The 27316-nt window shown below is 41.5% G+C and overlaps 12 protein-coding genes across 12 annotated transcripts; 6 read left to right on the top strand and 6 right to left on the bottom strand.

Annotated features, from left to right (window-relative positions):
• Positions 1-168: 168 nt before the first annotated feature.
• SS1G_12463 (predicted protein) lies at positions 169-786 on the bottom strand (the record flags this gene model as incomplete). Its single annotated transcript, XM_001586427.1, has 1 exon — positions 169-786. One exon carries the CDS (start codon positions 784-786, stop codon positions 169-171), a length of 618 nt encoding a protein of 205 aa, XP_001586477.1.
• Positions 787-1420: 634 nt separating this feature from the next.
• SS1G_12462 (hypothetical protein) lies at positions 1421-3474 on the bottom strand (the record flags this gene model as incomplete). The annotated part of the gene is made up of 5 exons (XM_001586426.1): positions 1421-2492; positions 2548-2664; positions 2714-2841; positions 3180-3250; positions 3453-3474. The coding sequence occupies 5 exons, from the start codon at positions 3472-3474 to the stop codon at positions 1421-1423; spliced, it is 1410 nt and encodes a 469-aa protein (XP_001586476.1).
• Positions 3475-4130: 656 nt separating this feature from the next.
• Positions 4131-8591, bottom strand: SS1G_12461 (hypothetical protein; the record flags this gene model as incomplete). The annotated part of the gene is made up of 11 exons (XM_001586425.1): positions 4131-5496; positions 5545-5815; positions 5865-6098; positions 6302-6346; positions 6471-6644; positions 6706-6914; positions 6984-7662; positions 7718-7946; positions 8007-8139; positions 8192-8332; positions 8458-8591. 11 exons carry the CDS (start codon positions 8589-8591, stop codon positions 4131-4133), a joined length of 3615 nt encoding a protein of 1204 aa, XP_001586475.1.
• Positions 8592-10098: 1507 nt separating this feature from the next.
• SS1G_12460 (hypothetical protein) lies at positions 10099-10505 on the bottom strand (the record flags this gene model as incomplete). The annotated part of the gene is made up of 3 exons (XM_001586424.1): positions 10099-10267; positions 10328-10417; positions 10492-10505. 3 exons carry the CDS (start codon positions 10503-10505, stop codon positions 10099-10101), a joined length of 273 nt encoding a protein of 90 aa, XP_001586474.1.
• A 355-nt stretch (positions 10506-10860) lies between these two features.
• On the top strand, positions 10861-12396 carry SS1G_12459 (hypothetical protein; the record flags this gene model as incomplete). The annotated part of the gene is made up of 2 exons (XM_001586423.1): positions 10861-11280; positions 11329-12396. 2 exons carry the CDS (start codon positions 10861-10863, stop codon positions 12394-12396), a joined length of 1488 nt encoding a protein of 495 aa, XP_001586473.1.
• A 593-nt stretch (positions 12397-12989) lies between these two features.
• SS1G_12458 (hypothetical protein) lies at positions 12990-14109 on the bottom strand (the record flags this gene model as incomplete). The annotated part of the gene is made up of 2 exons (XM_001586422.1): positions 12990-13394; positions 13675-14109. 2 exons carry the CDS (start codon positions 14107-14109, stop codon positions 12990-12992), a joined length of 840 nt encoding a protein of 279 aa, XP_001586472.1.
• Positions 14110-14417: 308 nt separating this feature from the next.
• Positions 14418-15311, top strand: SS1G_12457 (hypothetical protein; the record flags this gene model as incomplete). Its single annotated transcript, XM_001586421.1, has 3 exons — positions 14418-14717; positions 14774-14960; positions 15016-15311. 3 exons carry the CDS (start codon positions 14418-14420, stop codon positions 15309-15311), a joined length of 783 nt encoding a protein of 260 aa, XP_001586471.1.
• Positions 15312-16590: 1279 nt separating this feature from the next.
• On the top strand, positions 16591-19335 carry SS1G_12456 (predicted protein; the record flags this gene model as incomplete). Its single annotated transcript, XM_001586420.1, has 5 exons — positions 16591-17914; positions 18109-18390; positions 18934-19053; positions 19213-19265; positions 19327-19335. 5 exons carry the CDS (start codon positions 16591-16593, stop codon positions 19333-19335), a joined length of 1788 nt encoding a protein of 595 aa, XP_001586470.1.
• Positions 19336-20112: 777 nt separating this feature from the next.
• Positions 20113-21144, top strand: SS1G_12455 (predicted protein; the record flags this gene model as incomplete). The annotated part of the gene is made up of 1 exon (XM_001586419.1): positions 20113-21144. The coding sequence occupies one exon, from the start codon at positions 20113-20115 to the stop codon at positions 21142-21144; it is 1032 nt and encodes a 343-aa protein (XP_001586469.1).
• A 1804-nt stretch (positions 21145-22948) lies between these two features.
• SS1G_12454 (predicted protein) lies at positions 22949-23185 on the bottom strand (the record flags this gene model as incomplete). Its single annotated transcript, XM_001586418.1, has 2 exons — positions 22949-23039; positions 23160-23185. 2 exons carry the CDS (start codon positions 23183-23185, stop codon positions 22949-22951), a joined length of 117 nt encoding a protein of 38 aa, XP_001586468.1.
• Positions 23186-23539: 354 nt separating this feature from the next.
• Positions 23540-24307, top strand: SS1G_12453 (predicted protein; the record flags this gene model as incomplete). The annotated part of the gene is made up of 2 exons (XM_001586417.1): positions 23540-23868; positions 23929-24307. The coding sequence occupies 2 exons, from the start codon at positions 23540-23542 to the stop codon at positions 24305-24307; spliced, it is 708 nt and encodes a 235-aa protein (XP_001586467.1).
• A 482-nt stretch (positions 24308-24789) lies between these two features.
• On the top strand, positions 24790-25773 carry SS1G_12452 (predicted protein; the record flags this gene model as incomplete). Its single annotated transcript, XM_001586416.1, has 3 exons — positions 24790-25155; positions 25255-25318; positions 25481-25773. The coding sequence occupies 3 exons, from the start codon at positions 24790-24792 to the stop codon at positions 25771-25773; spliced, it is 723 nt and encodes a 240-aa protein (XP_001586466.1).
• Positions 25774-27316: the final 1543 nt, after the last annotated feature.

Genomic DNA, 27316 nt, shown 5'->3' with positions numbered 1-27316 from the left:
GCTACATATATTCTTTCCGACAAGTCGAAGGAAATCTTAAATCACAAATCCATCCACCTAAACAGTGAAAGTGAAAAAACTATAGAATAGTACCGAGCCGATATAAAAGCAACTGATTTAGAAAATTTCACCCCAAAAAATACCATTCGAAAAACCAACAACACCAAATCACTCTCCATCACCAAACACCACACACATTTCAACCTCCTTCCACGCATCCCTCAAAAGACTATACGAAAACTCCGCCACAACACCACGCCCCAAAATCTCAATAACCTTCTCCTCCTCCCTAAACCCCAAACTCCTCAACGTAAAGCGCATCGGCGCATTCCCCCCCATCGTACCCGCCACAACGTCCAACCCAAAATCCAACGTCAACTGCGTCAAAACACTCACCGTTAATTTTCCCAATCCCTTCCCTCTCGCCTCCTTATTCAAAACCACCCCAATATTCGCAACTCCCTGCTCCACGACAAAAATATCCCCAAATCCGCTAACCTGTCCATTAACCTCTACTAGAACCTTGAGACAGTGAAAATCGCTATTGGATTTGATGTATTGATTGTACATATCGATTTTTAATTTGGAGATGGCGACGTCGTCCCAGATTTGGTCTTTGTTGTCTTGTAATTTGTTGTTGTTGGTGTTTGTGGCGATGGGGAGCCAGATGTCAAAGTGCGATGGGGTTGCGCGGAAGAATTTCACAGTAGGGTTGGAGGGAATGCTGATTGTCCATTCTTTGGAGAAGAATTGGGAGCGGTATTCTGAAGGTGTGAGGGATGCCATTGGAGTTGAATTGGTTGCTATAAATTGACTTAATGACTCAACTTTTACTATCTACCATCAAATGATGGCGTAATTCTGGACAAGTTATGTTATAGACTCACCTGGTGTATATATATATATCTGATGGATTTCTGAGATGTAGATAACTACTGTCCTCAAATAAAGTAAATCGACTGATTATTGGAACCGCAATAAATTAGATTGTTAAGAAGGAGGAATGAAACTTCAATTACTGTAAAAAGCTTGATGGTAACACAAAGTTGGTGTTTTCATTCTTGTAATCTTACCATGTGACTTCTTACCGTCCTTCCAAATTAAGCAGGAAAAGATATTTGGGATCAATGGTGAACATTCTGATTTGATATGCGATAGAGCTCTAAATCCAGCCGTCTTTTTCAATATCTTGGTCGATCTCTCCAAAATATATCAATAAAATAGACACGAAATAGCTAGACAATACTGTGTATTTTTGAATTTCTATGAATAGGTATAATACTTAAAAACACCATTTCTCTCTATTTATATGCTCTAGGTATATATTTCTTCACTCGTCTCACTACTCATCTCAACCATCTATCTCGTCGTTCATCCCAACCATCCATTCCATCCATCTTCTCCCTCCTCTACACACCCATTACTTTCCACCCGAAAAACTAACCACAGCCCATTTCCCACTCCATGCCCACCTCCTCTCCCCACTATCCCCGCCACCTCCCTCCATTCCCCTCAACTTCTCATCTATTCCCTCCTCCAATCCAACCACCACATCCGCCTTACAAGTTCTCAACGCCAATACATTAACACCAGACTCTGGTCCTAATGGTCCAATGGCTTTCGTAAATGGTGTTGAAGGATCCCATATAGCATCAGCCGTTAATTTTCGATAATTCAAATCCCCCTTGAAAATAACCAATTCGCTTTCCTTAAGATCTTCATATAATCTAGGTGCCGTACCAGGCAATCTCCAATAACTACCTCCTTCAGTCCAAAATCTATTAGCTCTTAATGTTAATTGACCTTCTGAATGAAATTCGCTCCAAGTGTTAAACAAGAAATCTAATTCTTCTTCTTCCTTTTTGGAAAGTGGTTCTGGTGTTTTTCCATCTCTCTGTTCATCTTCAGATGGTGTAGAATAAAAGGATTGAGCATTATTTAATGCATTTAATAAATCCGAAAAGTCTTTTGGTACAACGTCGGACACAAACCATGGAATGGCTTTAGCATGTAAGACGACATTTGTGGCAAGACCTGCGCTGAGTAAAAATCCGGCCAAGATTAAATCCACATAGAGTTCGAATCCAGCATTGTCAAGTACGATATCGACTTGACGATTTCTTCCTTCATTCTTAGCCGCCTTAAGAACATCATAAACTTTACCCAAATCATTGATGAGGATATTCTTTTCCGAATTCTTTCGTGCTTCAGAACCTTGTAATTTTTGAATATCTTCATAGGTAAGGGATGTTAAAAGTGAGAGATCGGTTGCATTTCCCCATAAGCAAATTTCGCACATTTCCATGAAGAGTATCTTTTCCGCCTCCTCATCTTGACTCTTGTCATTTGACATTTGGGTTATAAGTTCGTGATAGCGATTTGCGAGTTCGAGAACAGCGGGACGGGAGGAACGAAATGTTGACATCTTTTGACGAGCAAATACATCATGGGATTTCCATTCTTTGGATAAGGAAAAGGAGGTTGCTATGCGTCTGTAATATAACTGTTAGTTAAATCCGGAATAAGGATAATGTATCAAAGATGTACCTATAGAGATAACATTCTGCAAATAACCATGGAACATTAAACCATGATGGATAACCCAGTTGTTCCAATTCCTTATTATAACCCTCAATATCTGGTTGACCATCATCAAGAAGAGGACTAGAATCCAGGTCAGCGCAGGAACTCCCAAAAAAGTAGAATTCCATACGTTAACTTCCTATCATGTTGAAGCTCGTATTTTAGCTTCGCAAGAGTTTCGACTATACGTTTCCCTTCCTCATGTTTGCTACCTGTCGATTCAGATACTGCTCTGTGTACATCATCGATTGCACCAGTCTGTGAAATTATTAGCAAAAATTTAGGAATAATAATAATCAATCGATTGAAAAGACGCTCCGCTGGCCCTCCGGGGGCCACTGCCGTGGAGGCAGACTATGTGGATAGGAAAAGTTTCTAGCACAACCACCAAGGTGTGTCTTCCGATATAACCTTCTCCATTTTCCTCCACCGGTCCATTTGATGTTTGTCCGCATATCCCCATCCCCATCAACGCCCCCCCCTCCATCCTCCCATCCTCCCTCTCTCCACAAACAATCCCCGCCCTCCCCCTTCTTTCCCTCCCCATTCTTTCCCTCTCCAAAAACCCAAAAACCCAAAAAATAAAACCAACATACCAAAATAACAGGCCACCTATCCCTCGCAGAAACATACGCAAAAGACGACTTATCACTCGTAGAATAGAGAGCTATTTTCACCCACGAAAACAATTAGTCTTTCCATAGGTATCTAGGTATTTCTCTCTGGGTATATTACATCTCTTCTTCTCTTCTCTTGCCTCAACCTCGAGAGATGGGAAAGGAGAGATGAGAGATGATATGGTATGGTATGAGGGGGAGGGAGCTTGCAAATATGCATGAGAAGAGAAGAGAAGAGAAGAGTAAACTTACGAGTCTTGGTGTCGAATTCCATATTGTATTGTCTTGCTTATCTTAACGTAAATATAACGAATAACTTGTAAAATTAGGAATTAATCCGATCCTAATTCTCCAACAAAATTTGAGATGTGAGTGTTTATATGGGGGGCCGAGTGTGGGTAGTTTGCATTTATTTTGTTTTGTTTTGGTAAGAGCTTAGTAGGTTCAGGAGAGCTTGATGCATGGCGGGGTTGGTTCAATAGTGGTGGCTGGTGGTGGGGTATGAATGGACTTGGCGCACGTGATGTATTCATTGGATGGGGTTTGAGATGATAATTGCAAGGTTAGAAGATATTTCAACAAAAATAAATAAGCAAATAATAATTAAAGAATCCTTGATATAATCTCCTTATTTCATTTGATTTGATTTTATCTCTTATCTCATCTCTCGCTGAGGTGTGTATGTATGATATTCTCCTTCGTACAAAATGAAAAGATATTATGTAACTCGATCATTACACCTCCAATCCCATCTCATGGGCCATGAAACCCCATCCCATCGCATCCCATCCAATCCCTTCCATCCAGTTCCATTTGTCCTCCAAATAGGTATATCAAACACACAAATCATCATCCAATTCCCATCCATCCCATCCTATTCTCACCTCCTACACCATCCTGGACGCCCTAAACACCCCTCTAAACACCCACTTACAACGCCGCATTCCCATACAACCTATCCGCCTTCTCACAACTCAATCTCTTCAACAACTCCCCCACCTTCGGTAACTTAACCGGTTTCGTCAAAAAATCATCAAACCCACTCCTATCCGCCTCATCTCTCGCTTTCTGACTTCCCAAACCCGTCATTGCAACCACATACGCTCTATCCCTTTGTTTCACCTCATAAACCTTCCTCTCGCTTCCATCTTCTCTCCATTCACCCCAAGCCGCCAAATCATTTAACCCTACACAGATTTCCCTTTCCGCTTCCAAATCTCTAATCAATCTTGTGGCTTCGAATCCATCCATGTTAGGCATTGAGATATCCATAAATATAACATCAAAACCATGTTCCGATGCCTTGACAGCCGCCACTGCTTCTAAACCATCCCTCGCGTTGACTATGGTGTCTATTTTGCGTTTTTGGAGGTAACGGTGTATTAATTGAAGATTGAGTGCATTGTCGTCGACAGCCAGGATACGAAGCGGCGTGTTTTCTGGGGCGACTTTAGGGGCTTTAGGCGGCGGAGGTGAAATTGGAGGTCCTTGTTTCGAGGATATACGCTGAGGGATTGGGGGTCCAGGTACCGGCTCAGGTGGAGCAGTAGGAGGTGCTTGTAGTTGAAGTTGCTCGAGCCTTTTCAAGGACTCAGCAAATTCATCACGAATTTTTTGATTTGCTGAGCTGAGGGTTACTTCATGTGTTGCATTTGGTTCTGGCTCTTGTAGTGGCAAGAAACTGTATTCTCCCATTTCATTATCAAAACGCTCTCCTGGTGATCCAAGGGGTGTTTGTGTAGTGGCATCCCTGTGGCGTGGTTCGCTATTCGTCTGTTCAAGTAAAGCAAGAATTGATCGAGCGAGTCTGTAAGGTCCTATTGGTTGTGAAATATGGGCAATAAAATGCTGATTATCTTGCCTATTGATAATCGGATAACTCATTGCGGCATGAATCACTAATATTCTTTGACAAGGGGAGCATTCTGGAAATTTAGATGTCTCATTAATAAGAAGTAAATCTTCAGTCTGTGGACTTCCAGCAGATTTTCTTATATCGAACCCATACCACTCGGAGCAGTATTTTTGGATACAGTCCCAAGCATGATTCTGTGGGGATGTAAGCTGGCCACGATCGAAAGAGATTACTTTTCCAGCTGCTCTATCGCGAAGTGATCTCATGGCTTTTTCGGCGGCGATCCTGACATCGGTAGTATCAACAGTATCTCCACTCATTACATCGTCATACGAAGGAGGCTCTGCTTTTTCCACGGGTATGAGAACCTCGACATCAGTTCCTATGCCTAACTCACTATGTACTACAATAGTACCACCCAATTGTTTTACGATGCTCCAGCTGTACCGTTCCTTAGCTAAGTCGTGCAGAGTAGATGGAGAAACTTACACAATAGAAAGTCCCAAACCAACACCAGGAGTAAAACTATTCTCTTGAGCAAATGGATGGTAAAGTTTACGTTCCATGTATTCGGTCGACATTCCTCTGCCAGAATCTTTAATACGCAAGCACATGAAGTCTCCCGTATGGTGTGATGTTGAAGCCGGAATATCTGTAACAGTTGTCCGCTGCTGTAATTGTAATTGTACTTGAACATAACCCTTGTCTGTGTATTTTTGCGAATTACCAAAGACGTTCATTAAAATACGTTGTATCGCACCTTGAATTTATTAGTGGGATAAGACATGCATAAGTGTACCAAAACATACCAGCATGAACTTTGTAAGTCCAATCCCGCATTTCAAAATCTAAAATAATTTGCAATGGTGCTGCGCTTTCATTTGGCGAAATATTGTTTTTGTCGTTTGTTGAACCATTTGAAAGTGCCAAATTATACATTGGAGCAACACTTCTAAAGTGATTAGCAGCAATCATTCCATTAATTGTATCCTCGCATAACAAAGCTACATTAGTTACTTGATGAAGCTCGCTCGAGAAGGATCCTATGACAGTTAGAATTAAATAAAGGCCCAACCAGGTGACATGTGAGGCTGACCTTGCAAAGAACCTTCTTTCTTCTCGAAGGAATTGATTTTGCTGTAGTCTAGAACGTGATTGATTGTGTCCTATGACGTCAGCATATGACTTATGTAAAGGGACAATAAGATGGAGGACTGCGAGGGTAGTTATGGAATCATTGACATACCAAAAGAGTTCCACTGCAATTTTGAATTGTTGAGACGAATTCCATCTGTGAATTATCAAGATTAGATTCTCGTAGAAAGTCTGCAGACGCAAGTATTCCATGAAGTGGAGAACGGAATTCATCTAAGGACATGTCAGCAAACTCATGGAACAAAAGATAGGGTACTCACGAGAAATGCTGCTAATAAAGTCGGACTTCATCTTGTTGGAAATCAATGCATCCAATCGACTAATTTCCACCATGACCGAGCTTGTGAATGCAGACAGGTAAGATATCTCGTTATTTACTGTAAAAACAGGAACTGCCGATTGACTCCAAACAAATGTGGCTGAATACCATCTCTCTGTAGTAAATCAGTTAACCGAGAACAGAAGGGTTTTATGATAATGCAGGATGTGACCTACCTCCAGCAGAATCCCAAAGAGGAAGGAATATTATTTGTCTTGCTTTGTGGAATACCTTGGCAAGCATAATTGCTTCAGCTTCCTGCTTAGTAGCATCGAAATTATTAGATGTTCGAGGTTTTTCGGTTGGGCAATTACTGTTGGAAGGCACGTGTTTTCGGTCGTTAATTTGCTCTAAACTTGAGAAATAGCCATTATCGTCAATATACCTATGATAGGGATTAGCTAGATGAGCTTTAATTGTTGTGAATCTTGCCACTCTCCAAATTCTAACATACCAAACATTTCCTTTTGGGTAGGAATTAATCAATGATTGAATGGTTTTTCCATCCAAGACATGGGCTTCCGAGTCCCAAGTTGCAACTTTCGCTGCTGACATGGAAAGAATCTTTGCCGGTTTATGCTTATCTGTCGAAGTCCGTATTGTACCTTGAGATAACCTTCTTCGGTAATCTTCATAGTTTGGCCGTTCTCCATTAGGGACGGATGATTTCCTCGATTCAGCCTGCTTCACTTCCATACCTAAATCAGTGCTTGTATCCAAGTAAGCATCCATATTTCCCGCTGTACTATGACCAGTGGTCGTGTCTAAAAATACAACACCCCCGACGCTAAGTTCAAGAGATTCTCGAAGAATCTCAGCAGCGTGGTCTAAAGTTATCCGTATCTGATCGAGTACAGATTCCGAAGACTGGTGTGGTTGATTTGACATGTTAGAATGTCCACTTTGCCAATCATCTCGTCGGGTATCAGTCTCGTCGGGGATGAATTTGTTAGTCACATCGTCAACTACTTCCTTTGAGCTGTATGGATCATCAAAACCACTGCTGGTATAACGAGAAGTTCTTTCTAGAAAGGTAGCAATTCCTTTTGACATGAGCGCAACTCGGTGTCTTTCGATAGCCTCACGTTGCGTTTCCATGTATTTCATGATATTGTTTGCTTGATGATATAGGACTAATAGTTAGATTAGCATTGGTGACGGATTGTGTTCCAAGTAGCCGGAACGTACATTTTCTCCTCTCCAAATTCAACCCGGTGATGGGACGATCGCCGAAGACACATAAAACACCAATGTTTATACCATTTTTGGTAGTAATTGGAGCTCCAGCATACCACACATATGAAGCTAAAGATCCATCTACTATTGATAGATTGGCAAACCTTGGATCCTTGGTCAGATCATCGATAATGAAACAAGGATAGGGATCCTCTTCAGCATTACTAATGGCCAAGGTGTTCTAAAATACAAGTCAACATCGATCTAGGGGTCGCGGTGAATCGTGGTGAGTTTTCCTAACCTCACAAAGCCCACCTGGCGTTGGCACTTGAAAACAACCGAACCATGCATCATTAACAATATCATCATCAGGTGAGGATTTATCGCGTCGTGCTCCTGCAATAAAGTATTGGGTAGAGCCATCGATGATACTACTGAATGTTAGATTCATGGAAATCCATCTCACCAGTTGGAGTCCTCACATACCTGATCATAGAATGAACACCCCCTAACCGCCATATAGCAACCTCGGCATAAGAATCGAGTGCTCCATCAGAGTTGAGGCGACCATTTAACGTGTCCTCAGAAGAGTGTGGATTTATATCTGCTTGATAAGGGTCATAGAATCTAAGGAAGAGGAGTAAATTTATCAGTAAGGTCACGAGTGTTTGCTTTCATGCTGCACGTGAAAGATGGCCGAACAAGGAGATATCAGATAAGGGAAAAGAATGATGTGAAACTTTTAGACTTACTTTCTTAGTTCAAGAGCACGCTGCGAAGCATACATATCTTTTTCCTTCTGTGTTAATGGGAATTTCTGGACTTTCCCATCAGGTCCAACAAATGCACTATTAACGTTATTGGGACAAACATTCATGGGTTCCATGATGATAACCGGATAAGTATTAGTGTGAAAGGATAAGGTTCTATCAGACTTTTCATTCCTGAGCAAACACCCTACTTCCAACGTTCACCAGCCCAGTATAATGAAAGTCTAACAACGGAATCACAGGAGCCAAAGGGGTATCTGGAGAAGCAGCTGAAATAACAAATATATTAATAATAGTTGTATAGAGTAAAATTAAGGAAAAAAAAAAAATTAAGGTTTTAGTAAACAACCCTTGGAAACCTTAAGAAATCGCGGTTACGATGTTAAGGCGATTCAGTCGATTTCAGTCGATTTCAGTCGATTCAGTTCATTTTGTGGCTGCTGCTTTGCTCTTTCCCTGAAGTTTGAACACATAAATAGCCCAAGACTACCTAGGTACAACAGAACACTTAAATTAAAATTTCAGCTTTTGTTCAACGGCTCAGGCCGACGTCATTAGCGTGCTGGGCTGGCTATATTAGCGAGCGGAAATTTCTTATTCTTGTAGAGATCTTACGAAATAGTGTATAACGTTCTAGGTAGTCTTACCAGGTAATATAAGCTCTCCTTATATACTCCGGTAAATTGACGAGGGTCTGATAAGGTCACTCTATGAATTTATCTACGATTCTCGAATCACCTACACGTTGAATTGGTGAAAACATTTCGATTTCAGATGTATTCTAATTGACTCTAATTCATTCTCCGGAACAGGGGCGGCTAATCAAAGGCCTCTCTAGCTTCGGCCAATAGTTAGCACTAAATGCGGAGCGGTCCATGAGAATGGCTAGACTTCGGCATCTATGATAAAGCTGTATTACTGATCGTAAAGAGCACACGGCCTACGAGGTACCTAGATAGCAGTCAACAATTTGGTATCAAGAATCTAGTTGAACAATATAACATATTTTCACTATATCACCGGTAAAGCAATTAAGAGTATCCTTCACGCCAAAGTGCCAGAATATTAAAAGGGTCATGCATCAGTCATCTATTTCGGTTCAGTTCCCTATATCTCAGTATGTCACTGCATTATACCAACTCGACTTGATTTCATCTCTCACTTCTCACATCGTGCGTGTCCTTGTCATTCAAAGCCGCAATCAACCATCACATCTAATGCTATCAACCATATATAATGCATTCCGTCGTCCTTTCTAGAAGATTCCCCAGTCCTTCCCCATTCATGATTCAAAGCAAGATTCCATACATCATTTCTCCAAAACTCCAATGATCTAGCGCCAAATTTGGTGTTGGTGAGACGACATAGCATACTGACAATAAGTTAACCATAGAACACTTGCCCCATAAACTTTGGAAATGTAGGACGCTTGTCCTTGTAGCAAATCACCCATATAGTACCCACTGCATGGCAATTGTGTCACGAACGATTTGCCTTTGCCCATAGAAATGGAGAAGTTATAGCCATGCATGAAGTGTGCGCATTTCCCGTTGGAAATGGGGTGATCAGCCCCAAGGATAAAATTTAACCCATATGTACATCGACCCTCCAACCATCCATTCTTCAATGATGTCCCGCGCCATGAGCTCCCTCTGAATGATGATCGTCTGGAATGAAGAAGTATTCGTATCCGCAGTATACTGTAAATGCTACCGTCGCAATGCCCAATCCGGGGAAGGAGTTTGAAAATCGATTCCGTCTCGAGTACTGTCCTTGATATCTCCAAGCCTCACTAATCGGACAAATCAGTACGGTGCATCTACATGTTCCATCTGTGCGGTTCTGATCTCACCGTCTCGCCCATGGGTCTCCTGCATTTTTGCCAGATGCGGCGGCTAATGCCTTTGGGTCGAAACCAGTGAGGTTTGCACGTTGTGCAGCTCTGAGTATTCTATTTGAAAAGGTCAGTCATTGATAATCAAGCCATCCGTATCCTGTATCGGTTTATTTACATACCTTGTGCACTGCATGGTGAGAAATTAATCCTTCACTTGTGCTTTATGTGGAGGTATCCCCAATTACTGAGGTCGAGCTTCATCAATGGCGGGTACTGCCGAAGCGGCTAAATTAAGCGCCGGCCGCAGCAAATGTTCATGCTCATTCAAAGCTGCCAGCTTGAAGTAAAGAAACACAAGGCTTGGAGTTGAGACATTTTGCATCTGAAAACAAATAACAATTTAAAAACTGATAATTATCTGGTTTCCTTGTTCAAGACTGTATTTGCCTTCGACTACGAATAGAAAGACCTCTCCCTTGCGCAATTTGCGTCCATGAAAACCATCAATCCACCTTCAATATCCTACATACATACTCGACGGAAACAAAATGCCTCCACGAATGCAAGGCTATGGGGGTGCCCCGAATAGCATGGCATCTCATTATCAACAATATCCACCACATACACAACCACATACTGCAGGACTTCCTCCGCCAGGCTCGATCGGAAATCAATTTATGAGTGCCAACTCCATGAGCAATGCTTTTGCGAATGGAGCTAATATGGGTATACCGGGAGGATTTTCTGCACCTGGTCTCCCTCTGCAAGGTGGTGGGTTAGCAAGTCAAGCTGCACAAATGAGTTTTGCTGCGGCACCTTTACAACAACAAGGGCACAACGGAATGGCAGATTCAGGGACGCGGGGTATGCGTGACAAGGGTAGAATACGAGATGTATGGAAGGGGAACCTACACGAGGAGATGGCGATTCTGCGGCAGTTGGTGGATAAATACCCTTATATTTCTATGGTGAGCTATCTTGTTGGCGATGGTTGAGGCCAGAGTTAACATTGCTAGGACGCGAAATTTCCTGGGATCGTTGCTCGACCTATGGGATCTTTTAACGGCAGGGGAGATTATCACTATCAATGCTTACGATGCAACGTAGATCTATTGAAACTTATACAGCTGGGCATAACGTTATTTTCGGAAGATGGAGAATCATTACCTGCGACGCCTCACTCCGACTCAGGCTTAGATCGAAACTCAGCAGGACGAAGAATTGGCAACGGCGTAGTACAGGTGCCTTGTACATGGCAGTTCAACTTTAAGTTTTCTCTTTCGGACGATATGTACGCAGAAAAGGGTATCGACGAAAGGAAGGCTGCCGGTACGGATTTCAGCAGATTAAAGGAAGAAGGCATCGATCCATTTGAGTTTGGCGCGGTGCTCATTAGTTCTGGGCTTGTATGTGATGAGGAGAAACGTTGGATCTCAGGGCACGCCGGCTACGATTTTGGATATCTTACAAAAATCATGCTTCAAAGGGCATTACCGGATGACGAACGGGAGTTCGATATGCTTATGAAAAAGTTCTTTCCAAGTGTATATGATATCAAGTATCTCATGCAACAAGGAACCATTATGAGCAAATTAGGCCAACTTTCGCACGTCGATGCCGTCACCGCAGAACTTCTCCAACGTAACGAGCGACACCCTAACCTCGAAGCCATGATCGACGTCCTCAAAGTAAAACGCTTAGGTGCAATTCACCAGGCTGGCTCCGACTCCCTCGTCAACGGTCGGGTCTTCTTCAAACTCCGCGAACGTCTTTTTGACGGTGAAATCGGAGACGAGCACCTTGGTCGTGTCTTTGGTATCAACCTACAAGAAGCAAACACGGCGGCTACCACGCAACAAACTACACCGCAACATTATAATCAATACCAAGAAAATACAACCCCGAATCAAAATGGTTCAGGCTCATCTTTTGCCAATGGTGCACCCAGTACCCCAAATAACGGAAACGCTAATTTAGCAACCACGCCTGCGCATAATAATAATGGAGGAAATGGTCTAGGTCCACTAACACCGAGTAATGGCGGTGGTTCCTTTGGCCATTTCCAATATGCAAATAAACAGTAAATAGGATTTTGCCATCAGTCAGAACAGCACTCGGTATTGTTTAGCTACGCTATAGGCTGGGAGGAAGAATTTTTAAAAATAAATTACCATTCCTTGGTTTTTTCGTCGGTCATTGGCATCTGGAGGGTCTGAATGGAGTTTCAAGGGAGGGGCGCTTTGGCTGAATTGAATCGCGAATCGAATTGAATTGAATTGTGCGTGTAATTTACTTGACGCAGTTGCAAGGGATCCTGATCGTTACCTCTGAGTCTTGACTCTTGACTCTTGCCATGGAAATAAATTATTTGTACACTGGTGAACTGGTCTTGGTCTTGGTGAATCATGATTCAGGAGGGTGAATGAACCGGATGTTTGGTTGTTTGATGATGATGGGGATGGGAGATTTGTACATTATGAATTCTGAGGGTGTTTTTTGCCTGATGCGTTATTGATTGTTGGGTCTGATCTGATGTGATATGATGTGTATGCTTGATGTGGTTTGCTTGGGTATTAATTCTTTTGTGCTTGGGGTTTTTTGTACAACAATGTAGTGTACGTTCGTACAACATGCATTTCCTAACCACATCCAGAGCAACTTTCAACTTCTCAAGAGCCTACATCCTATTCCCTCTTCCCCTCCCCCTGCCGCCTCTCTTTCCATTCCTACCCATCCTCCCTCCACCCCGCTTACTACCCTCAATCCCCACCACATCACTCTTACTCAAACTCAACGTCGCACCTCTCATTCTTCCCACCCCTGGTCCCCCATCAAAAGTCCCTCCAACACCACTCCTCTCCTTTCTTCTTTCCCTCCCACCACTCCCCCCTCCCCTCCCACCTTTCGTCTCAAGCACGACTCCATTCTCCTTCGCCTCTCTCCTCCTCCTCTCCTCTTTCTCCTCCGCCTTCTTCACTATCCCCTTCCGCATCGCCATCGGCATACTTTCCTGTTTATGTATACTAGTCTTCCCACCTAACGCTTGCACACGTAAATCCAACGCTTTTAAACGATTTTTCCCCTGTAACGTATGGCTTAAATGGGAATTAGCAGATGAGGAAGAGGAGGAGGAAGTTAGGAGGTGCGATTCATCGAGGAGTCGTTGGAGCGCTAGATCATTTTTCAGATTCAGCGCTTCGGTTGCGCCGGGATCGTCTGCGGAGCCCGGAATTGGTTCTTGGAGTTTGGAGAGGGAGGGTGTGGGGAGCGATTTGGGGATTTTAGAAGACTGTGTGGAGGAGAAGTTAGTTCTTGGAGATGTTTGGTAGATACTAGAGGGTAAGTTGGATGTATATACATACCATGAATGCCCTTAATTCCGCTTTACTCATCCCTGCGATCCGTGAATCGACTTTCTTTACGTGTTCAACTATTTGCACCCCATTTTCCTCTTCTTCGTCGTCCTCTGAGGAATTCCCCGATAAGCCTTCCCAATCGTCTACCTCCTCATTTTCTGCATCATCGATTGTTTTACTAGCTTTAGATTTTTGGATTGTAGGAGAAAGTGGTTTAAACTGTGCTTCGAAGTGACGACGGAATATTTCTTGGGGTTCGAGGGGTTCTGTATCGTCTTCATCATCATCGTCATCTGGAGAGCTATCGGAAGCTTCTTCTTCTGATAGAGGTTCAGGTATAGGTTCTGGTATTATGGGCGTAGTTTTAGATACTTTTAAAAGTTTCGAGCTGATTAGAGTAGTAGCCGATGTGCGCTTTCGTTTTCCGAGGGAGGCCGGCATATTGAAGGTTGTTTGTATGTGATTTGGTGGTTTTCGCAAAGTAGAGAGTTGAAGTTTCCACAGAATATAAATGTTCTGGATGGGAAAAAATTAAGGTGGAATGCCGAGGTTCTGCCGGGTGGTGGATAGGAAATCCCTCTTTTGGGTGAAGAAGGAAAGACGATTTTAGTTACACGGCAGAAGGTCAACAACGCATTTCGCCCCATTATTTTGATTCTTTCTTCTCTTTCCTTTGAAGTTACTTGACATAGAGTTTTGTTCGTGGACATCTTCCCAGCACAAACTTTGGTGTCGAGAAATTCCTCATAATGACGAAATTCCGACCCTGTATAGACCTGCATTCCGGTCAGGTGAAGCAGATTGTAGGTGGTACATTGACAACTGCTTCCTCTGATTTGAAAACCAACTATGTCTCGAAATTACCAGCTGGTCATTTCGCAAAACTCTACAAGGAGAATGGTCTTACCGGTGCTCATGTCATTATGCTTGGACCTGGAAATGAAGAGGCAGCTAAAGAAGCCGTAGGAGAGTGGAAAAATGGTCTTCAGGTCGGAGGTGGTATTACGAATGAAAATGCTAAGCAATGGATTGATTGGGGTGCTGAGAGGGTATGTTTCTTTCGTGTTACTGGTGGGTAAAGGATCGATGTTGATTGGAATAGTAGGTCATTATTACTTCTTTTCTATTTCCCAATGGGAAGTTCTCCCAAGAACGATTGGATTCCGTATTGGAAGCTCTTGGTGGTGATAAAGAAAAACTTGTCATTGATCTGAGTTGTCGAAGGAGAGATGATACTTGGTTTGTGGCTATGAACAAATGGCAGACCATCACAGATATGGAGGTAAATGCGGGTAAGCATTTCATATTTTCCTCTAATCTACCAATGAAAACTTATACATGTTCCAGCATCTATCAAATCCTTAGAGCCATATTGCTCTGAATTCTTAATTCATGCAGCGGATAACGAAGGCTTGCAAAAGGGTATCGATGAACAACTTGTCGAGAAATTGGCACAATGGTGTAGTATTCCAGTCACTTATGCTGGTGGCGGGAGAAACCTTCAAGATCTTGATTATGTCAAGAAACTGAGTGGTGGAAAAGTTGACCTTACGATTGGAAGTGCTCTAGATGTTTTCGGAGGTTCTGGAGTCACATTTGATGAATGTGTACAATGGAACCAGAGGCAAGTTGCTTCTTCATAAAATGCATAAATGCAAAATGGGGCGTCCCAGTATCTCGTTACCACTGTACCCCGAGTGCAACCTGGATACCGGTACCATGTATCAATCATCTTTCTTGTTGTGTCGTCTTTGGCTCATCACTCCCAGGAGCTTTGTGATCTATCAAGCTTTCGTGATCATTACCTCTTCTGACCCTGTGCATTGCATTCATTATCTTTCTCTTGATTTATCTGCATAAACGAGGAAAAATTGTTTCGCCTATCCGATTTAATCTATTCAAATGCATTTCTTGCGTTGGGTCCATAGGTTCATTCGTAAAACTTTCCTGCTGCATGAGGTTGTGGGGAATCATGATACAATTCTCAAATATCATTTGATGGCCTTAAGAATGAGCATCGGACAAATTGGTGTTTAGCCGACCATTAGCATTCCCGCCTTATCAGGTTCTTCCGTAGGATACCTGGCTCTCCCACCTTTTATCTCCCAACCCTCTTCCTCCAACTTCCCGGCTTCGTCTTTCGTCGAATCGCCAGTCGAATGAATAGCCAAGTTCTAAAATTCACAAATTTAGATGTGAAAAAATGAGGCTCGACGAGTCTATGGCCAGCCCGATTCAGGTCGAGGCTAGGGAAGAATGCATTGGCACCTTTGCTACCTTCTGATATGCATCATTGGCGTATGCCCCAAGATCTGTTGGCCCTATGGTTGCGAAGGAATCTGGTCGATCATATCCACCGCCTCATTTTTAACTAAGAATGGGCTGAAACACGTGGCATCAGCACATTAGGTAGATGAACATTTGAAACTTTACCTAGAGGAGTGAAGTGTTTTTTTATCGCCCAATACTCCCCCGGATTGTTTGTTGCTTCGCTGTCGGGACGCTTGGTAACCAAGTTTCCCTGTTATGACTGTATGACTGTATGACTGTACCTTTTCGTACCTGCATTATTTTTTATACATCTACTTTGCATTCCGCCGTTTTATTTATTCTTTCTCTTCACATCCCAACCCAATTCATCATTCTGCGATTCACTTCGTAGATAAATTATCTTCCAAATTTTCAAGTCATTTAGTTGCTTCTTGAATTTTTCTTTCTTTTCTCTACATCATTTTCTCCACACATAAATTTTTGCTATTGCTTTCTCTATTTGTTTCCACCTCGTACAACACCAAGCCAATCTGTGGAGTACTGTTGTTGATCCTACTTGCATCTTTTTTTTTTTTCATTTGACCACCATTCTTTCAACTTTCATAAAAAAAAATTACAACTCCACTCTTTTCGAAAATCATACAACCCACAATGTCGGAATCCGGTTATTTCAACGTGGAGCAACCCACTTCCTCGGGTCCTGCATATGACCTAATGGAAGACTCTGGTGTTGCCTTTGAAGATGAAGATAACTTTCCAGATGAAACTCCAGGAGAGCGCCTCGGAGCTATCTTCGAAGATGAGGAAAGCAACCCCGATGAAGAAAACTTTCAAGACGAAACCAGAGTCGGCTTTGAAGAGGAAGAGGAAGAGGACACTCCAGAAGAAACTCCAGAAGACCGTCTCGCAGTCAAAAAAATGAGTCTCAAAAAATGTGCTGAAGATATGGTTTCCGAGCATTCGGAAGCTGTTGCCCTTGCTGCATTGGCAAAGAAAATAGAATCAGGACTGAAAGAAGTTAACACCAAATTATTGGAGAAGAATGAAATTGTCCAATACTTCATCAAGAGGAATGGGGAATTAGCAACTGAGATTCGTGAGGAAGAGACAAACATCAAGTTCTTTAACTTAGAATCATCTTTGAGTATGAAGACATTGGAATGCGAGCAATTGCTTGAGGAAAACCAAAAGCTTTTGGAGAAAATCAGACTTTACGAAGAATCCGTGAACGATAAAGGAAAGATCGATGTGGGCGCCTTACTAGTCGAGAACTCTGACTTGAAACGCAAGCTCGAAACGTCATCTCTTCACCCAGATTTCGACTATGGTGCACCTCCACACGAAGAACTTCAAAGTGAGGCTACATTCGTCAATCCCGAGCAACAACTTTCGGAGTGGAAAGAAAACCCCAAGTTCCAAGAATTCATTGCGGAATCTGTTCGCTCCGCCCTCAGCGAACAACGAAAATCAATGAAACATCTTTTCTTCGTCGGTCAACGCGTCCGCAATCGATTCCTAGAAAGAAACTCTGCATACGATCCTAAAGTTAAGGAACGCAACGCCATTTACGAACTAGGAAATTCAAGTGTCTTTAATGGTCGTCCTATCACCGATGCTACTCTCTTCACCGACGTCCCGGGTGTCGTGTTCGAGAAACGCACGGATGAGAAAACTTTCAAGGAGTTATACTGGGCAAGCTGGCAAACCGTGCTCCGTCTCCAAGACTGCGCCGAATTCATTGAAATGCTCCGCTGGCATTCTTCGGTCAAAGCTTGGCGCAGACAAGACTACATGAAAACGGAATTTTTCAAAACCTGGACCAAAAACATCGACACGAGATTCGAAGACATGGATCTCGCCGCCGTGCGCGAATATTGCACAAATATTACCCGCAAGAAGCTGAAGGCATGTTATCTAGATGAGAAGAAAAGAAACATGAAGATTAGACGAAGCGTCGGATTGGGATCAGGCAATGGTAAGTCTGATTATCTTCCTTGTGCTTGTGAACGTGGGGGACAGGTTCAGGTTCCGCATAGAAATATTGTTGCGAAGTCGAAGTCCACACGGGTGTCGAGGTTGCCGTTTGGCAGGCGAGATACTGTATCGTAAACATTTTTTATATCAATTATCAAACATCTTACCATATATTGTTTACTGAATTGCGAAAAGACTCGGGTATGTTTTTTGACATTGATGTGGGCATGTGGGGAGGCGGTGTGATGAAGGGTGTGATGAGGTGGACGATGTTGGCCTTGATTGTCCTATGTCAATTCATGCTCTGGATGGTGTGGCGGGTCGAGCAAAATGATTGGTTGAGTTCAGGTTTGGAAGACGTGCTATATGCCGATGTTGAGATTGATCTCGGATGGTGCGGCTTAGGAACCTTTGAGCTGGAGATGGAAGATATACTGGTTTGTGTTCGAACGGGATTGATGCTGGGTTGGTTGGTGGGTGAGTGTGCAGTACTTACGGCACATCGCCGAGGCTGGAATTGGAATTGGGATTGGAATTCTTCACGCATTGAGCATTCCTTGCGCAGTTTGTGCTTTTGGAAATAGAAGCAGAGGGAATTTGTTTGGGGATGTGACGAGGGATAGTTCGCTGGCTTGAAAGCATGAAAACATCAATTTGGAACAGGGAAATTTTGGAACACGGAAATGGGAATTTGAATAAGTATGGATATGGATATGGATGGATTTATGACGCTTATGATAACGAAATTTTATACACCAAACACGAAATACGGAACATGAAATACGAAATATATATTAGATGGGACGGACGAAACAAATATACCAGCACAACACTTGCACACGAATTTCCTTTACAAAAAAACAGAAAAATACCCAATGGCTTAGGAGTTTTTAACTTTACTGTTTATATAGTTTTATTATTGACGATTTGAGGTTTGAGTCTCGGAGCTCAGGATGGAGAAAGATTGACAAAAAAATTCGAATATTTCTTGAGGAGGGGGGAGATGAGAGGAGAGGACAGGAGAGAAGAAGGGATTGGGGAATAATTTGGAAATAAAATTGAAAATGAAAATGTGGTTAGGGGGTGATGTTGAAGTTTATGTGTGCTCTTTTTTTGTGATGAGGCGTGAGATTGTGATGAGTGAGTTTGAGATTGAGAGTGGAAGTAGAAGTGGCGATGATTGAGGGTGTGTGAGTTCAAGTCGAGCAGAAGATATATCCTTAGTGTTGGCTCATGCCCTTTGATGTGAGAGGCTTAAGGCGTGATATGTGATGGATTTTTTTGAGCTAATATTCGTAGGGTGGATGGGAACAAGGAGAATAGAAGGTGCTTTGAAGGGTGATAGGAGGATGGTATGTTGCAAGGATGAAAGGACGGTAGAGGTGTGTCTGCTAACAATAATATCCTATGAAGGCTAGGTAGGTACACGAAGTCTCTTGTTGAATTATATTCGGTGTTCTGGTTAAGTAACCGCTGCTTATCATTAACCGTATGAGAGGTGAATAGTAGATCTTTTATATAACTGCAGAGTCAATTCTATTGGCCACTTCCTTAATTCTCAAAAGACCTAGAGGGGTTATTCGGTCATTGTCACGGTCGTTACCGAGACTTTGTCAATGCTTCAATTTCCTTTTCTTTTCACACCTGACTTCGCAAGATGACAGACAGCCCGCACTCACAACTTTCAGAATTCACTCCAGCAAGTAGGGATAGGCGCTTTATGTAAAGTAGAGCTAGATTAAAATAAAGTATAATAACAGTATAGCTTCATTATTATATGCTTTATTTTCTAAGGGCATTAGTTATCATGAATAATTAATCAATATATTTGGTAATTTAATAATTTAATATTCACTTTAAAAAAAACTTCCTTCTCGATTTTCTAATCATATGTTTCGATTCATTCATTCTTTTTCCTTACAAAAAAAGATAATAAAAAACTATATTATAATAAAGGAAGTTAGATTATTATTAAAGCGAAATGAATTGGATTATTATGCTTTAGGTAATTACAAATTTCATATCCCTACCAGCAAGTGAATATCAATGTTTTATTTAGCTTAGCATATTTTAAATCGAGAATTGATGGTAGCCTTGTGAGAATATTTGATTCCCGCTTTCGATATCTTTCTTGTATTTGATCCCATCACAACACAAATACAGCCCGCGCTTTGGGAAGCACGACATACCAAACCTATCATGTCGGCATCAATGTGCACCACAAACTTAACTCACGAATCCGAAACTATCTCCAAAATTGAAGGCAACCTACTCTCAAAGGAAGTCGAACTTTACATGCTAGAAATAGTAGTCAGTATCGAAGAAAAGACCGTCCTAAATCTCTTCCATGAAGCCAAGCGCAAGAGATTGGAAGCAAAAGAATTCGGCAGTCAATGGACGGAAAAATCAGGTGCTTTGTTGTCGAAGAAAAATCAACATGAATTAATTGTCGAGAATATCCGTATGCATACTGCGTACCTGGAAAAGATTCGTGGTGTTGAGGCAGGGAATAAAGAGGGATACACATTTGAAGAGCATCTGAAAAGGGAGAACAAGGAATTGGAGAACAAAGTGGAAAGTCTTCAGCAAGCTCTGAAAGCTGCAAAAGCTTCTATGGAAGAGGAAATCAGTCGGTTGAAGGCTGACTTTGATGCACTTGTGATTACAAACCGCCACACAAGTGCTTCATTGAACCAGGAGATTGAAGGATTGAAGGGGGACAAAGAATTCCTTACGATTACGAATAGCGATACAAAAATTTCTATGGGAAATGTTATTGACGAATTGAAGGTTGAAGTTGCTTCACTCACGGCTATCAATCATGGTCTGACATCGACCACGGAGAAACATGGTCAGTTGGAGGAGAGTAGGAGGAAAGATTTCGGCCACAAAGTTGCACAGCTTGACATGAATAGTCAAGGTGCGAGGGCGAGCTTTCTTGAAAGTGCTAAGGATAGCTATACTAATAAATCGCGAAGGAGATTGGATTCGGGACGTCGACCTTCTAACAATGTTTCAACCACGTGTGATGGGGTTCGTAGACCATCGGCTAGGACCACTAGCAACTATAGAGTGGGAGGCAACCCTAAAGTGGGCGATGACTGCCTGGTGCCAGCTCTGTACAAATCGGTAAAATCTGATTTATATGATCGTGATGTTCGGGCTCCACAGGCAGTAGCAGACAGCCATCAAGGTCGGGGTGCACAATCAAATGTCCAGGGGTGGTGGTAAAACAATCTGTGTGATAATTTCGCTTGTATTTATTTGGAATGGGTCTATATTTTAGCATCAAGATAGTAAATGTAAAACAAACAGACATATCATCTTACAAGCTATGAATATTGCGTGGGCCTACCACAGAACTTCAACCCCATATATGATTGCTTTGTGACATTGATTGTATTCACTGACAACAACTGGATGCTTGTAACCCATATAGTTTGTGCAAACTACCTCATAATATATCTTCCTATTTATAGCATCATCTCCTCCTCCCTCTATGCAACTCGCAATTCATATCCCGCAAGATAGTCCCAGAGTTGTTTAGTACAACTCTCAGCGGTGATATATCAATAAGTAGGCTACATATAAATAATCTGCAGCGTGTATAAATAATCTATTTAACAGATTAATTGCCCATGAAAGATATATTCTACCCCGCAGATTTATCCATTAAGAATTTAAATAGTCTGTTTTAGATTATGTGTAGATTAATTATTTACAAATTTATACTAATAAAAGTAATCTGATGATAATTATAGAGAGTCAGCAACAGACAATCGCCCGTGAAAATACCTATTTATTATCATCACAACTGACAAAAGTTTATCAACATCCAAGTCTTGCATGCGATGGAATGGATATCAAAAGGTTAGTCTTGAACCTGTTGTTCTGGGTGAAAGATACTAGGAGGATGTAGGCACCTACCTAGATCGACATTAAACTACCTGGAGGATGTACTTGCTGCCATTCTACGCATCTACTTCGATCATTCGTGTGTGTCGTAAATATTTTTTGGTTATTTATTTAATTCCAACATCACTTCATCTCCATGGGTTAAATTATGGAGCAATTCAAGAACGGAACTTGCACGACCCATGCAAACGAACAAAATAATAATTTTTTTCTCAGAACTACAGAAACAAGGGCAGTATAGATAGCCTTTTCCACGGAAATTGGATAGATCCTATAGAGGTCAATAAAACTTTCTTGCTATCGATGTGTGGGATTTATTTATGCGCAACTCTACGTCTAACCCGCATACATTTTATCACCCCATCCCCTGATGCACCTCGCCTAATCATGAATCACGAAACACTCGATCTAATAACGTGTCTAAATCCTTAGATTTTGAGGCTTGCGCAAAAGTGTTTAAATAGTACAGATTTAAAGTTCCATTCATGATAGTTCTCAAAAGCTCTTGACATGTAAAATTTCGACTTTATCGATCCGCAATTGTTAAGGGCTTCGAGACTGTGTTCTAGAAAGTAAGAGACTCAAGTAATATTTTTATGATTTAGCTATATGACTGAACGAGAAAGTTAATAAACTATTAGTAAAACATCATTCAATTTGTTAATGTAGACAAGCTGGATTGGAAGATGGCTAATTTAAATCTATGAATATCGTTAACCAACTAATCTAACTTCTCTAAAAATTAAAAGTTTGGCTAATTATTATGAAAACCTAGCACTTCCAGCAATCTACGCTGTTGGATACCTGATTAACGATCTCTGTAGCACAAGTGGATCGTTTCTACTGACAGACACCGAAACTCCAGAAAGGAGAAGAGAAAAGATCTGTAAGTACTATTATGGCACAGCTGTAATTAAAATGCAAAGTGAGGTCTATATTTCAATTGATCAAGTCTAGCACGTTCGATCTCGGACAGCCGTAGTAATGGACTTATTTTTCTATTGACCTAGAGACACATACGTGATTCACCTACGGTTCCTCCTATGAACGAAGCTAAAGTACTTCTAAGAAAGATCACTTAGCATAAATCCTCCATGTTTACAATGAAGAACTCCTTTCCTCAATCACCATATTTCTCCGAAACCCACCTATCTATCTGCAACCAAGGTTTTTCCCCCTTTTCGATTTCTTCGAGTCTCACGAAACCATCACTACACACAGTAAGCACCGCAGGTATATACATACGTCCCCGTTCCCAGGTAAAAAAAAGGCAGAACGAAAGACGGTGGCTGCTTTCCAGAAGCCAAAAGGACCCCGGCGAGAGTTACTACCGAATATTTCTCAGCTTACTAGCCATGAAAGTATGAATAGAATTCCCATGATGCTGGACACTTTAGTGCTAAATGCAGACAATGATACTACCAACTGGCAAAATCTATACTTCAAATCCAGACTTCTAAATACCAAAGTTCGATCAGAGCATCGTCTTGAACGCGATAGACTTGGCAAAGAGAATTTGGCAATGCGTAGAGCTATTAAGGTTCTTGGCACATTATTACGATCTCAACAGAACAATTCAAAGGTGCTGGGTGCGGAATGGTCAGTTTCTCTGAAGGAGATAGATCGTCTAAGGCAACAGGTGTCTGGCTTACAAGGTGATAATTTGGAATATAGGAGTCGCGTGGAAGATCTAACCTCCAGCCTTCACACAATGTCACTACGGTTATCAGAAGGAACAAATGCTAATACCAAGGCGCAAAAATATTATGAAGAGATGAGCGTGAAGACAGAAGATCTGCACAAAAAATGGGTCGAGCTAGATGGTAATTATAAAATTGCTAGTATTTTGCGAGAGAAGCAGGAACTGCGGGATGCACTTTCGACAAGCTTTGATGAGGTCAATGGTCTAAATCATGCGCTTGAAGTGTACAGCGTAGTAGTTGAAAGCATTATGGACAGAAAGAGAGAATGGAGTAAACCTCGTCAACAACGCGATAGGAACATCATCATTAAAGGGCATGAGATTGCCCATGGAGGAACGTGAGTTATTTCATTCAATCCAATAAATTCAAGAGACAACGAGTACTGACACGTTCAAAGGTGCCTCCCAGATGCTTACCAAATCATGTCTACTAGCAACAATGACTTGGGATGGTACAAAGAATATTACGGAACAACCTCCGAGATTTTCTTGAAGTTTGAAACCAGTAAAGCATTTATGGAGCTAATCAACATGCGATACGAACTCTACCGCTATAAAAAGCATGTTAAATCAGCCGCTGATGGATTCAAAGAGGGTTTCCAAAACCTGTTGGAGATGATTCTGGCTCAGCGAACAAGTATGACTGCCGAATCTGTGCAAAAACTTCTTGTGGGTGACCACCCCACAACGTTAACTTCGAGACGTATCTATTCTAAGCTTTGTGTCCTATGGGAAAATGGGATGAAACAAGGACTACAGGCAATTCAAATTCATTAGTGTACTGGTTTCATATTATTCTTTTCGATATCAATTGACACATTTCAAAATGTAATATATTTCAAAATGAGATAAATTCATTTTTAAATGCTGATGTTGTATAATGTCCTGTAATCAATAATAATTTGAGCTGTTTTGACCTACGAGACGTTTGTTGAAGTATCCTCTGTGATCCCTACTATCATTTTCTATCTTTCTGGAGTAAACACAGAAACTTCAGGTTGCCATAAAATAATGACTTATACAGTTCTATCAATTCAAACACCATCCGAATTTTAGTATGCTTAAGCAACCGTATTGAATCTCGCATTTCTCGCTTAGCTTTCCCGTATAAGATAGATCATTTCCGCCTCATAGAATACCTGTCAAGAATTTTCCCAACGCTTCAACAAATACCCTGGCATTTGACTACGGCCGAGAAACTGTATCGCATCTACACAACTCAGAATCAAGGCTTACAGAATCTTCCTCTAAGATCCAAAATGTCGTACACAAACACACCAAATAGTACCCAGCACACATCTCAAGATGACGCTCCGGAAATACCCACTAGAACGTCCGAGAACTTAAAGGTTAATCAATTAAAAAAGCCCGTTGGAGAATTGGTCTGGGAGAATAGAATACTTCGCACCGTGATCAAGGAATTAGAGATAGCTAACACGGAGGCTGGGGCTGAAAAAAGATTGACTAAGACCAGGATTAGCATGTTCGAAAAATTAGATGCAAATTATTTTTTACACCTCACTGATGCTCAGGGGAAAATTAAGGAAGCATGGATGGCAAAAGGCACTGAGATCATCCGAAATAGGATGGATCTTGATGCTAGTGGCGCGGATATTCATCGAGATGTAAGTCATTCCTGATATGTATTTCATCCACAGCGATGTTAACGGTCTTGAATAGGTCTACGAATGTTCAATAAAGTCATGGAGGGATTCATACACTAGGCGGGACGATATGGAGATAATTATTTCCTTGTTGATAATGGACCATCAAACGGCAGGCTTCACGGTAGGCATGCTGTCAGCAATGAAGGACAGAGTAACTGCATTTGAGTCCGAGATCACCGGACACAAAAAAAGGCTGACGGTGCAAAAGATTGTTGTTGCAAGCATACAAGGAAGGGAAAAAATCTTATTAGCCGAAATTAAGAGTAGGCATGAGAAAGAACAGAAGGAACAGAAAGACATAATCACCAGTTTGAAGGAAAGGAAAGAATCTCTGCGGCTGAGACAAAGATTAAGTACGAGAAGATGCTGGAGGAGCAAGCTAATACTATCGCCAAGATTGAGAAAAGGGAAATGATGATAATGTTGGAGATAAAGAGCAGATATGAAAAGAAATTGAAGGAACAATGCGAAATTATTGCCAGTCTCGAAGAGAAAGGAAAATCAACGATATCCGAGCCGAATATTGAATACGAGGAGAAGCTAAAAGAACAAAGTAGCATTATCGCGAAACTATAAGAAAAAGAAATAGCATCAGCAGCCGAAATGCAGGAGGTACTTCGGGAACTAGCTGTTCACAGTGAAATTTCCATCAGCATTTTAAACCGCAAAAGAGAGTTGATGAATCCATACGAAAGTCGGAATGAACATGTGATTGAAACAGGCAACATCTCAGCACATGGTGGAACGTAAGTCAATACTACAATAGCCTTTGTCTTCACATATTAACACTAATCTAGTTGTCTTGCTGACGTCTTTCGAATCAAATCCAATGCTGATGTCGACGACTCCCGATGGTTCAAAGAGCGCTACGGTGTATCTATAGACACAGTTGAAAGATTCGGGGAAAACGCTGCATTTGCAAAACTTGTGAATATGCGATATGACATGTGCAATTGCGGGCCAGGGCAGCGAAAAGTGTTCTTGGAATTCGAAACCGAATTTCAGAATTTACTGATTGGAGAGCTGGAGAAAGACACGAAGATAACAATAGAGGCAATTGATGGTTTTCTTCTCAAGAATAAAAAGGGAAAAGAAACATTTCAAAGGCTGTGTAGTATTTGGGATACCGCCACAGCCACACAAAGAAAACGCCCAGAGGGCAAAGATCTGTAAGTGTCTTAATATTCGTACTTTTAACAATACTGATTAGTGATAGGATTAAAAGATCGATTTTTGGTGGCAGCATAAAATCTAATTCTTCCCATTGGACTGGAGAGACATGGAGAAGAAACAAGTTTGATAATTTTGAGGAATATGGAAAAGATATTCTCTCCTCTGCGAAATGCGCTATGCCCTGGGTTAAACGACGAGATCCGAGGTAGGGGATTTCTATAGGAATTAAAGTTACGAAGCACTACCACCGAGTCTCTAGAAAATCTCTAATCTAAGTGTTATGGTGGTGTAAGAGGGAATTAGACAGCAATCAATCGATGAAATTTCCAATTATTGAATTTACCAAAACTTCTTTAGTGTCCAAAATCTCTTAGACTAAGGGTCTTTTACCTCTTGATACTTTCAAGAATGAATTGTTGGCTCGTTGATTCTCTCGATTTCATATGCACACTGTGCATACGCTCTGTTCGTATATATCACTCCACACCATCAACACTTATTTTCATTATCATTAAATAACCTAAAACAATGCACTATATCCCAAGAAAATGTTAAATATACATTCGTTGATTCCCCCGTCCTTGAACCTATCTTCTGTCATCTTATTAAACACTAGTATCTGACTCCAGAGATCCTTTGAATTTCTTCCTATTATCTATATACAAAAAACACATGTTTTACGACTCAGAGAAGATCTTCCGATCATAAAGAAAAAACCAGATGTAGCTTGATTTTACTACCACGACCGCATGATTACCATATCAATGTTTTCTCCTAAGTATATTTCACAAAGATATAAATAAATCATGGAGTATTTGTTTGATTTCCTGAGTGTGAAAAACATGAATCTGACTAGCTAGCTAGTAAAGTTACCACACAGAATGATATGGAAATATCTTAGCAAAAGCTGCCAGAATTCACAGGGTGTTTCTCCAATATATTATTG

Source organism: Sclerotinia sclerotiorum, genomic scaffold (assembly GCF_000146945.2).
Source record: "Sclerotinia sclerotiorum 1980 UF-70 scaffold_21 genomic scaffold, whole genome shotgun sequence".
NCBI classification, from domain to species: domain Eukaryota; kingdom Fungi; phylum Ascomycota; class Leotiomycetes; order Helotiales; family Sclerotiniaceae; genus Sclerotinia; species Sclerotinia sclerotiorum.
Note: the sequence above shows the minus strand (reverse complement) of the source record. Positions and strands in the feature narration are given on the sequence as shown.